The sequence below is a fragment of the Rana temporaria genome, chromosome 4 (genome assembly GCF_905171775.1).
Source record: "Rana temporaria chromosome 4, aRanTem1.1, whole genome shotgun sequence".
Lineage (NCBI taxonomy): Eukaryota > Metazoa > Chordata > Amphibia > Anura > Ranidae > Rana > Rana temporaria.
The window spans coordinates 389,450,587-389,463,096 of record NC_053492.1 but is presented as its reverse complement, the minus strand read 5'-3'; the positions used below and the strand labels follow the sequence as shown (position 1 = coordinate 389,463,096).

The 12,510-nt window shown below is 45.4% G+C and overlaps 1 protein-coding gene across 1 annotated transcript in view; it reads left to right on the top strand.

The window, feature by feature from the left end:
• The first annotated feature begins 2,592 nt into the window (after nt 1-2,592).
• LOC120937692 (myelin and lymphocyte protein-like) overlaps nt 2,593-12,510 on the top strand; it is a 47,979-nt gene continuing 38,061 nt past the window's right edge. Inside the window, exon 1 of the mRNA XM_040351107.1 lies at nt 2,593-2,795. Coding sequence (XP_040207041.1) covers nt 2,691-2,795 — 105 coding nt within the window. The 5' untranslated portion in view covers nt 2,593-2,690. The remainder of the gene's footprint in view (nt 2,796-12,510) is intronic.

The window sequence follows — 12,510 nt, the reverse complement described above, 5'->3', positions numbered from 1 at the left end:
GGGGTTTTGTGCTATCTGGCCACTTCAGGGCCTCCATAACTGTTATAGGTGAGAAGTAAAATCACAATTTTATGCCTTTAGAAAGCCTGAAGGCGGTACTTGGTTTTTGGGGTCCTGTACGCGGATAGGCTCCCAAAAAGTCTCACACATGTGGTATCCTCGTACTCAGGAGAAGCAGCAGAATGTATTTTGGGGTGTAATTCCACATATGCCCGAAAATTGTGGCAAAATATAAAATATTCCATGGACTCAACATGCCTTTTGCCAAATAGCTTGGGGTGTCTGCTTTACAAAATGGGGTAAATTAAGGGGGGTTTGAACTGTCCTGGAATTTTATGCACATTATTTAGAAGCTTATGTCACACATCACCCACTCTTCTAACCACTTGAAGACTCAGACCCGGATTCCCAGACACTGGCGCATATTTATGCCGCCGTAGCGTATCTCCTTTACGATACGCCGACGCAGAGCAGAGAGGCAAGCACTGGATTCACAAAGCACTTCCTCCCAAATCTGCGCTGGGTTTCTCAGGCGCAAGTCGGTGTAAGTGGAAGTGGGTGTGAGCCATGCTAATGAGGCATGACCCCATGCAAATGATGGGCCAAGCGCCAGACAGATACGTTTTGCCAACTGCGCATGCGCCGTCCCGTGGACGCATCCCAGTGCGCATGCTCACAATCACATTGGAACTACTCCCAAAGATACGCCGGATCACTGCCTACGGCGTGAACATAACCTACGCCTAGTCATATTCAAGTCCTACGTAAAATACGTTGGCTTGTGTTCCCTTTGCATGGTTGCTGCTGAGTTACACCTCCTTTATGGGGCATAACTTTGCACCGGACGTATGACTTTACGCGCACTGCGTCGGACGGACGCTCGTGAATCGGCGTATCTCCCTAATTTGCATATGTGAATAGAAAATCAATGGGAGCGCCAAATACATACAGCGTAAATATGCGCCCACTCTACGCCGGCGTAGGCAAGTTACGTCGGTCGGATGAAGCCTATTTTCAAGCGTATCTAGTTTTGTGGGCACGGCGCACAGATAGGACGGCGCATATTTGCACTTACGCGGCGTATCTCGAGGTACGTCGGCGCAAGTGCTTTGTGAATCCGGGCCAAAGCCCTTCTGACACTTTTTGTTTACATGACATTTTTTTTTTGCAAGAAAATGACTTTGAACATTATATATTTTTTTTAAGCACAGGCCCCAGAGATTCAAATGGTGGGTGTTGCAATTTTTTTGATACCTCACATGCATGGTTCAATTGCTGTTTACCTATGACACCAGACCAACACTTGCGTTCGCCTTTAAATGATGGCACAGTGGCTGCGTTTGATGGCATGGCACAGCGGCTGCATTTGATGGCATGGCAGTGGCGACAATTGATGGCACAGTGGCGACAATTGATGGCATGGCACAGTGGCGACAATTGATGGCACAGTGGCGACAATTAATGGCACAGTGGTGACTAGGGTTGTCCAGATACCGATACTAGTATCGGTATCGGGACCGATACCGAGTATTTGCGGGAGTACTCGTACTCGCGCAAATGCTCCCGATACCTAAATAGAATACTTTTTTTGTATTTATCAACATGTTCTATGAAAATTCTTTGAGTTTTTTACTACTGCGTGACAAGCAAATAAAACATTTTTATTCATTTTTACTCATTTTTATTCTTTTATAATGTCTTGAGTTAGAGTTCTTCATAATTCTAAAGAAAATATCCTTAGTCTGTATTGTGGTTTGAAAACTGTCACATGACATTTAAAAAAAGTATCGGTATTCGGTATCGGCGACTACATGAAAAAAAGTATCGGTACTTGTACTCGGTCCTAAAAAAGTGGTATCGGGACAACCCTAGTGGTGACAATTGATGGCACAGTGGCTGCATTTGGTGGGCACAGTGGCGACAATTGATGGCACGGTGGCGACAATTGATGGCACGGTGGCGACAATTGATGGCGCGGTGGTGACAATTGATGGCACGGTGGCGACAATTGATGGCACAGTGGCTGCCTTTGATGGGCACAGTGGCTGCCTTTGATGGGCACAGTGGCTGCCTTTGATGGGCACAGTGGCTGTGTTTGATGGGCACAGTGAGGCGGCAATTGTTTTTTTTTTGTTTTGTTTACGCCCCCCCAAAAATTTTGAGCACCAGCCGCCACTGCTTCAGTGCTACATATCCTGCTTAGACAAGAGGAACAAATGGTCTGAACGTCTGCTTTCAAAGGTCAGCTGATTGTTCATCTGTAACTTTTCGAGCTTTTGAAACTGACAAAGCATAGCGTGGAGGTTATACTGTAGTTAAAACTATACATTATGGCAATGTTTTTACATTTTGAGTTCTTTCATTTCTAAAAAAAAGAAACATATAGTATCATTTAATATACTATATAGGTGCAGTTTGCCACAGTCTCTGTACAGCTGAGCAGAACACCTGTCAGGTATCTAATACAGATCTTGAAATTCTTGTTCCTCCTCTACAATCCCAGTACAATCACTTAGGGCACTGAATTGCTAAGGGAGTGGTGGGGTTGACTAACCACCCCTTCAAGGTGGGGATAGACGTGAGAAATTAGCTTCCAACCTATTGCAGCTTAATAGCACTATTAGACAAGTCACGTTTTAACATATTCTATCTCCTTTAGTTCAAACTCACAGGCTAGCAGAATAGACACAATGGCATCCACTACTTCACCACCTGTGTATGGGGACATCTCTCCATTGCCAACAGGATTGAAAACATTCACTACTTTTCCAGACCTTCTTATGGTACTTGAGTGGGTAAGTATTAATCTTGCAAGAAAACATTTATTTATTACATATATAAGTTGTATTTATAGTACTGGTGATTGCTGGTGTTAAGCTAATACAAGCACATGTATACTGTCAGGCTGTACTTTTGTACCTTGTACACAAATGAACCTACTTGTCTTTTATTATGATTTATAGTCTCATATAACTTTTGTACTTTCCTGCACGCTCAGAACAAACAACAAATGTTCTGTTTATTTTCAGTTAATGGTGTTAAACGTAACACAGCCTTTTTCACACCATATGCATTGGACTTGCGCTGGGCAGCCTTGCCCAACGCAGTTTTAATACATAGACCAGGAAATTTTCCTTCAGTCCTAGAAGCTCAATTTACTCTACTGTGGTGGGTGTTGAAAAAAGTGGGACATGCACTACCCCCCTTCTTCTTCCCTTTTTTTTTTCAGTGCAGCATATTGTGATGAATAAAGATGAATGAAACGTCATTTGTGACATTTCAATAAAGTTGTAAACAGTATGATGCATCATTTGCAACTAGGGTTGCCACCTCATCCCTTTAACCCCTTTAGCCCCGGAAGATTTTACTCCCTTGCTGACCAGAGCACTTTTTACAATTTGGCACTGCGTCGCTTTAACTAATAATTGCGCAGTCGTGCGACGTTGTACCCAAACAAGATTTGCATCATTTTTTTCCCCCACAAATAGAGCTTACTTTTGGTGGTATTTGATCACCTCTACGGTTTTTATTTTTTGCGCTATAAAACAAAAGAACAGCCACAATTTTGAAAAAAACACTGATTCAGGTACCGCTGCGCACTTATTACGGAGGCGCAGCTTCCCGTTTTTGCCCTGCGCCCCGCAAATTATCTGCGCTACGCTTCATTCACGAAGCAGTAGCCACGTAATTTGCGTGGGCGCTCCTCAAAAATGCCCGGCGTAAGGGCGCGTAATTTAAATGATCCCGTAGGGGGCGTGGATCATTTAAATTAGGCGCGTTCCCGCGCCGAACGTAGTGCGCATGCTCCGTCGGGAAACTTTCCCGACGTGCATTGCGGCAAATGACGTCGCAGGGACGTCGTTTGCTTCAAAGTGAACATGAATGGCGTCCAGCGCCATTCAAGATTCACTTACGCAAACGACGTTAAATTTTAAATTCGCGACTCGGGAACGACGGGTATACGTAGCATTGGCTGCCCCTGCTAATAGCAGGGGCAGCCTTACGCAAAAACTGACGTACGCAAACGACGTAAATTGCATACGCAGGGCTCGCGTAGGGTTGTGAATCGGTGTTAGTATGCAATTTGCATACTATACGCTGACCACTACGGGAACGCCCCCTAGCGGCCATCGTAAGAATGCAGCCTACGATATGACTGGCATAAGAGCCTTATGCTAGTCATATCTTAGGCTGCAGTCGGCGTAACGAGGTTCCTGAATCAGGAGCATTCGAAACGCCGGCGCAAGTAAGCAATTGCGCTGCGTAACTATGGTTACGCAAACGCAATTGCTACCTGAATCTACCCCACTATCTTATATTTTTTGCCATAAAAAAATATCCAAATTTATTTTATTTTAATTTTTTTTCAAAAAAAAAAATTGTTTTCCTCAGTTTAGGTCAATATGTATTTCTCTACATATTTTTGGTAAAAAAAAAAAATCGCAATAAGCGTATATTAATTGGTTTGCACAAAAGTTATAGGGCCAGATCCACAAAGAAATTACGCCGGCGTATCTATTGATACGCCGCGTAATTTCTAAGATGCCCCGTCATATCTTTGTTTTGTATCCACAAAACAAGATACGACTGAATGTGGTCTCGATCCGACTGGCGTACGTCTTAGTTCGCTGTCGGATCTTAGGTGCATATTTACGCTGGCCGCTAGGTGGCACTTCTGTCGATTTCCGCGTCGAGTATGCAAATTAGCTAGATACACCAATCCACAAACGTACGTCCACCCGGCGCTTTTTTTTACGTTGTTTACGTAAGGCTTTTTTCGGTGTAACGTTACCCCTGCTCTATGAGGCGTACGCAATGTTAAGTATGGATGTCGGGCTAGCGTCAAATTTTCCATCGTGTACGTCGTTTGCGTAAAACGTTCGCGAATAGGGCTTTGCGTAGAATTACGTTCACGTCGAAAGCATTGGCTTGTTGCGGGTTCATTTGGAGCATGCGCACTGGGATACCCCCACGGACGGCGCATGTGCCGTTAAAAAAAAACGTAGATTACGTGGGGTCAATAGGAATTACCATAAAACACGCCCCCATCTTATCCATTTGAATTGCGCACCCTTACGCCGACACAGTTACACTACGCTGCCGTAACTTACGGTGCAAATTCTTTGTGGATATGGAAAATACACTGTAAGTTACGGCGGCGTAGTGTATCTGAGATACGCTACGCCGGACGTATAGATGCGCCAAGATACGTGGATCTGGCCAATAGCGTCTACAAATTAGGGGATAGAATTATGGCATTTTTATTATTATTTATTTTTTACTAGTAATGGCGGCGATCTGCAATTTTTATCGGGACTGCGACATTATGGCGGACAGTTTGGACACTTTTGACACATTTTTGGGAACATTGACAATTTTACAGCGATCAGTGCTATAAAAATGCATTGATTACTGTACGAATGTCACTGGCAGGGAAGGGGTTAACACTGGGGGCGATCAAAGAGTTAACTGTGTTCCCTCTCTGTGTTCTAACTGAAGGGGGATGGGACTTACTAGGGGAAATGACCGATCGTCTGTTCATACAATGTATGAACAGACGATCAGTCATTTCTCCCCCGACAGAACCGGGATCTGTGTGCGCGCACCCCTAGTGGCCACAGGGAAATGCGTCATAACATTACATTGTTTTTCCAGCCGAGCAGTAAAACTGCGTCGGCTGATCGGCAAGTGGTTAAACCCAAACATATATGAATTACACAGGTTCTGAGGCTAATTTAATGCAGATAAGGCACCAAGTGAGTTTAATTACCACCTTAATCAGTCACAGAACCTGTGTAAATAAATAATATGTGTTCGTGGCAACCTTGTTTGTAACATCTCATCGCCGCTTCCTTTAGACGTGGCTCACACTTGTGGTTACCCCTTGCTGTACCTGCTGGAAACACAGGTGAAAGGTCCTGTCACCTTTTCGAAAAAATTGCCTCCGCAGAGAAACATTAAAGCAGGGCTTGACAAATTTGCTTGGAATCTAGGAGCCAGCTAAATAAGATAGGGCCAGATTCACATATAATTACGTTGCTCCTGGGCAGCGTAACGTATGTGATTTACGTTACACCGCCGCAGGTTTACAGCGTAAGTGCCTGATTCTCAGAACACTTACCTGTAAACTTGCGGCGGTGTATCGTAAATGCGCTCGGCGCAAGCCCGCCCCATTCAAATGGGGCGGGCACCATTTAAATTAGGCGCGTTCCCGCGCTGAGCGTACTGCGCATGCTCCGTCGGGTAAATTACCCGACGTGCATTGCGCTAAATGACGTGGCACCGACGTCATTTGCTTAGACGTTAACGTAAATGGCATCCAGCGCCATTCACGGACGTCTTACGCAAACAACGTTGATTTTTAAATTTCGACGCGGGAACGACGGCCATACTTAACATGGCTTAGGACAACTAGGGCTCAGCCCTAATTTTATGCGGCGTAACTCGACGGAAACGACGTACAGTTAGATCGACGGGCCGTTTGGATGTTCGGGGATCGCCGTAAGTATTCATTTGCATATTCTACACCGGCCGCAATGGCCTCGCCGCCTAGCGGCCGGCCTAGAATTGCATCCTTAAGATCCGACAGTGTAATTCAATTACACCTGTCGGATCTTAGGGCTAACTATGCGTAACTGATTCTGTGAATCAGTCGCATAGTTAGGACGGCCCTAACACAGAGATACGACGGCGTATCAGGAGATATGCTGTCGTATCTCTTTTGTGAATCTGGCCCTTAGTAGCCAGGAACGCGCCCCGTCCCGCCGAGCTCGCGTGCAGAAGCGAACGCATACGTGAGTAGCGCCCGCATATGAAAGCGGTGTTCAAACCACACATGTGAGATATCGCGGCGATTGGTAGAGCGGGAGCAAAAATGCTGTCCCTAGACCTCCTCTGTAACTCAAAACACGCAACCTGTAGAATTTTTGAAAAGTCGCCTATGGAGATTTTAAAGGGTAAAGGTTTGTCGCCATTCCACGAGTGGACGCAATTTTGAAGCGTTACATGTTGGGCAACAATTTACTCGGCGTAACATTATCTTTCACAATAAAAAAAAAAATTGGGCTAACTTTACTGTTATCTTATTTTCAAGTATTTTTTCCCAAAAAAGTGCGCTTGTAAGACCGCTGCGCAAATACGGTGTGACAGAAGGTATTGCAATGACTGCCATTTTATTCTCTAGGGTGTTAGAATAATATAAAAAAAAAAAAAAATATATATATATATATATATATATATATATATATATAGGGGCAGATCCACATACATCTGCGCCGGGCGCAGCGTATGTAAGATACGCTACGCCGCTGTAACTTACTTTGAAGTGGTTTGAATCCTCAACGAATTTGCGCCATAAGTTACGGCGGCGTAGTGTATCTCTCATGGCGTAAGGGCACGGAATTCAAATTCGGCGGGTAGGGGGCGTGTTTCATTTAAATGAAGCCCCTCCCCGCGCCGAACGAACTGCGCATGCGCCGTCCCTAAAATTTCCCGACGTGCATTGCGCTAAATGACGTCGCAAGGACGTCATTGGTTTTGACGTGAACGTAAATGGCGTCCAACCCCATTCACGGACGACTTACGCAAACGACGTAAAATTTTCAAAATTATCCGCGGGAACGACAGACATACTTAACATTGAGTACGCCACCATATAGCAGCTTTAACTATACGCCGGAAAAAGCCGAACGGAAACGACGTTAAAAAAAATGCGACGGCCGCTCGTACATTCGTGATAGTTGGAAATAGCTAATTTGCATACTCGACGCGGAATACGACGGAAACGCCACCTAGCGGCCGCCGAAAAATTGCATCTAAGATCCGACGGCGTACTAAGGCGTACGCCTGTCGGATCTAACCCAGATGCCGTCGTATCTTGTTTTGTGGATACGCCGGCGTAATTTCTTTGAGGATCTTCCCCATAATGTTTGGGGGTTCTAAGTAAAGAGAAGGAGATGGGCGGGCAGTGAAAACAGGCAAGGGAAGCATTGCTGGCTGTCTTGTCATACCAGCGGCCACCACAAGAGGGTGCCAAATTCCAGAAGGAAGCATTAGACTGCAGTAGGCCGCAAAGCCGCGGCCTCAATTACCGGCCGGCATGGCCCAATGTGATCGCGTCGGGGGGGGGGGGGGCTGCGCACGACAAAGACAGGATACCCCAGCTGTGCCGCCCCAGGCGCTAGGCCGCTAATTCTAGTCGCAAATGCGACCTGCCGCCCGGGGTTTGTCGAGCCCTGCATTAAAGGCCCCCCTAGGTGTTTATTTTATTTTTTTGCTGCAGGAAAGCATGCAATTTACATGCAGTTCTGCACCCCCATACATGTGAATCTAGGCTAACTGCGCAGACTTGCGTCCGTGGTATAACAGGGCTTTTGGTTTAAATGAGCCCTAAAGCTAAAAAAGATACCAATCCATATAAAATTAAATATAAAGGCAATCTTAGAGGGTTGATAACGTGTGTTTGTAGACCGTTGTACTACTTACTGTACAAATTTTTACTAGGATTTGCTTGTTGACAGTTTGAAGCACAATGTGACAAGATTTTATTTTCTGTTTTTAAGGGGGTGATGAAGCACCATGATTTTAAAGTGGGAAATATAATTGTGCACTATATTGTGCCTCATTTTATACTGCCAAAGTACAAACCCCACCCCCACCCCTCCGCCTTTTTCCTTCCTCCTTCTCTCCTTTTTTTCCCCTTCTTTCTAAGTGATCACATTCCCTCTGTTCTCAGCTGCATAAAAGCTGGGGGAGGAGAAGCAGCAGCACACTGGGCTTTCCAGTTAATGGTTGTACTATGGGGGCATGTCTGATCGTTGGAGGAGAGTACGCTAAGCTCCCAGCATAGCTAGAGAACTTATCACGCTGTGCTCTCTTGCTTAGTTTGGTCAGTTTTTAATAGGAAAGCAGAGGGACTGGCAGAAACACCAGGGATTTCACATAAAGGAAGCAATACAAAGAGAACAGGAGACCTTCTCATACAATTACATGGCACATATCAGGAATATGAAGTGTTGAGGTAACAAACGCTTTAAAGTGGTTGTAAACCCATACAACACACTTTGCTACAGGTAAGCCTATAATAAGCCTTACCTGTAGCTACCCTGGATATCTCCTAAACCTGAATGGTTTAGGAGATATCCCCTGTATTTGCATGTGCCCAACGTAATCGACACATGCGCACATGTACATGCCGTTGCTTCAGTGAGTGTGCTGTTACCGGCACATGCGCGAGAGTGACGTCATCGCGGCTCGGCCAATCACAGCGCCGGAGCCACGATACCCGGAAGTAACTGCGGGAGTGATGTCGCCGGCCGGTGCTGTGTATTTATTTTTTTTTTTCAAGGTGGGTTTACAACCACTTTAAGCAATGGATGTGTATGGGTTATCTTAAAAAAAAATAAGGATATCTTTTTTTGAAGTTTTGTGAATTAAACCTTATGCGTTGTTTTTAAAGCGGATCTTCAGTCATTTTTTCAGCTTCCCATGTATTAAATCTTCTCCCCTTGTTGTTTTAACTTTGGATAATAAAATATATATTTTTTCTGCCAGTAAACCTTATACAGCCCACTTCCTGTTTCTTGTCTGGTAAAAAGCCTAGACTTATGATATCATGCACAGTTCTCTCTCTCACTCTCATGAGAGTTTGCCAGGAAGGGAGGGGGGTGAGTCATAAGAGGTCTAATGGGAGCTGGAGGTGTGCCTCTGTGTAAATCCAGGAAGTGAACAGGCAGCAGCTTTAGCTGCCCACAGTTAAATTGATTGCAGCCAGACTCAGTGGAGGGAGATTTATGCAGAATATTTGGCAAGTACAGAATCACAGTATATATAAAATAATATGCAAAGCGGTTGGAGGGAAGCTTCAGCATGGCAAAGATATTTTTATTAGAAATTATGTGAGCAGACTGCATTCCTATTTAAAGGGGTTGTAAAGGTAAATGCTTTTTCACCTTAAAGCGGAGCTCCACCCTAAAGTGGAACTTCCGCTCATCGGAACCCCCCCCCCCATTTGACACCTTTCAGGGGGAAAGGGGGTGCAGATACCTGTCTAAAGACCTAAAAAATGTTTTGGGGGTTTTCTTCTTTATTTTAATTTATTTTATTAATTTTTACATAGTAAAAAAAAAAAAAAAAGGCTCACTTTTATTCCTATTACAAGGAATGTAAACATCCCTTGTAATAGAAAAAAGCATGACAGGACCTCTTAAATATGGGATCTGGGGTCAAAAAGACCTCAGATCCCATATTTTGACTAAAATGCAATAAAAAAATAAAATAAAAAAAATTGTAATTTGAAGAAAATGACAACAGAAGAATTTGCCTTTAAGGAGCATGGGCGGAAGTGAAGTTTTGACGTCGCTTCCGCCCTGCTATACTATGGAGACGGGTGGGGGCCATCCAAGCAGCGTGAAGGACCCGATCGCCTCCGCCGCTGCCGACGGCTCCGGTAAGCGACGGAGGGCGCGGGAGAGCAGTGGGAGGGGGGCCCCTCTCCCGCCGCCAATAATTGTGATCTTGCGGCGAATCCGCCGCGGAGACCACCGTTACCGTTTACAGGACCGGCCACGTTAAATATGGATATCTCGGTTGTGGCAGCAGCAGATATTCATTTTTAAAGTGATGACGTATATATACGTGAGCCGGTCCTTAAAGTGGAGGTTCACCCATAAACTTAGAGCCAGATTCACAGAAGAGATACGACGGCGTATCTCCTGATACGCCATCGTATCTCTGAGTGTATCTATGCGACTGATTCATAGAATCAGTTACGCACAGATAGCCCTAAGATCCGACAGGCGTACGGCTTCGTACGCCTTCGGATCTTGGGCTGCAATACTTCGGCCGCCGCTGGGTGGAGTTCGCGTCAGTTTCCTGCGTCGGGTATGCAAATGAGCTTTTGCGGCGATCCACAACGGTTTTCGCGTTCGTTACGTCGTCGCTAGTAATTTTTTCCCGTCGTAAAGTTAAGCCTGCTTTAACATGGCTTGCGGCGGTGTAACGTATAGGCGATACGTTACGCCGCCGCAAGTATATGTGAATCTGGCCCTTAATTTTTAACATTAGATTGAGGCTCATTTTGTCAAGGGGAATCGGGTGTTTTTTTTTAAATCGAAGCAGTACTTACCGTTTTAGAGAGCGATCTTCTCCGCCGCTTCCGGGTATGGGCTGCAGGACTGGGCGTTCCTATTTGATTGGCAGGCTTCCGACAGGCTTCCGACGGTCGCATACATCGCGTCACGATTTTCCGAAAGTAACCGAACGTCGGTGCGCAGGCGCCGTATAGAGCCGCACCGACGTTCGGCTTCTTTCGGCTACTCGTGACGCGATGTATGCGACCGTCGGAAGCCTGTCGGAAGCCTGTCAATCAAATAGGAATGCCCAGTCCCGCAGCCCATACCCGGAAGCGGCGGAGAAGATCGCTCTCTAAAACGGTAAGTACTGCTTCGATTTAAAAAAAACACCCGATTCCCCTTGACAAAATGAGCGTCAATCTAATGTTAAAAATTGTTTTTCGGGTGAACTCCTATGTATTAAGGTGAAAAAACATCCGACAATACCGACCCCCACCGAGCCCCCGTTTTACTTATCTTCGAAAGTCCCGCGCTTGGCTACACTGGATGGATTGAAAGCAGCGCAGCCATAGGCTTCACCTGTTTTCTGCAGTTTATTGCGTAGTAGGAATTCACGTGGCTTCTAGCCACTAATCTAACATTTGCGGTTGTGCTTAACATTCTTTGAGGCGTGACACAGGCATTTAAAGGGATAAGTTAACCTTCGGAACCTGTAACATGTTCCAGCACCTCCCCCCCCCCCCCCCCCACCTGACCCCGTGACAGAAGGGTTCTTCTCCCCACCCCTGCTGTCACTTTTTGAAAAGGTTTCCCATGAATGAACAAAATACACCTCCATGCCTGACAGGATTGTAGTTTTAATGGGCTGCAGGGGCACTGATGAACGCTCTGGTAGTTCATTGACATGTCCTCCAGCTTACAAACAGAAAACCTGCACCGAGGTACGGGCTAAAAGCCAGAGGACAGGTCTACAGGTGCCCACATTGCACCCATGATCTACTGACCATAAGTGCAATGCTTTCCAGGCTACTGCTGGAAAAAATTATAAATGCACATATTTTTATGTTATTTTTTCTGCAAAAATATGTGCATTTGTTATTATTAAAGTGAACTTTTATATTACTATTTTTTTTTCTGGTTTTGTCATTATCTGGGATAGTGTCATACCTGAACTGGGCGCTGCCCAACTGAGTTATTTCCTGCCCCTCCCTTTTACCTGCTCCCCTTGCAAAACAAGGAGATTGTAAGAAGAACCAGTCGCCTCTCTTTTCAGCAGAAAGTAAAGCCAGATTTGTGAATGACTACATCTCTTCTCTGCATTCATCTAGTGGAGTCTCCAGATTTCATTTGGGGGGGGGGGGGGGGGGGGACCACCAAACTGAAGCGTGAGGTGAGCGCATTTCTTATGGGGGAGCACTGCTGTGATTTTTGAGGATTT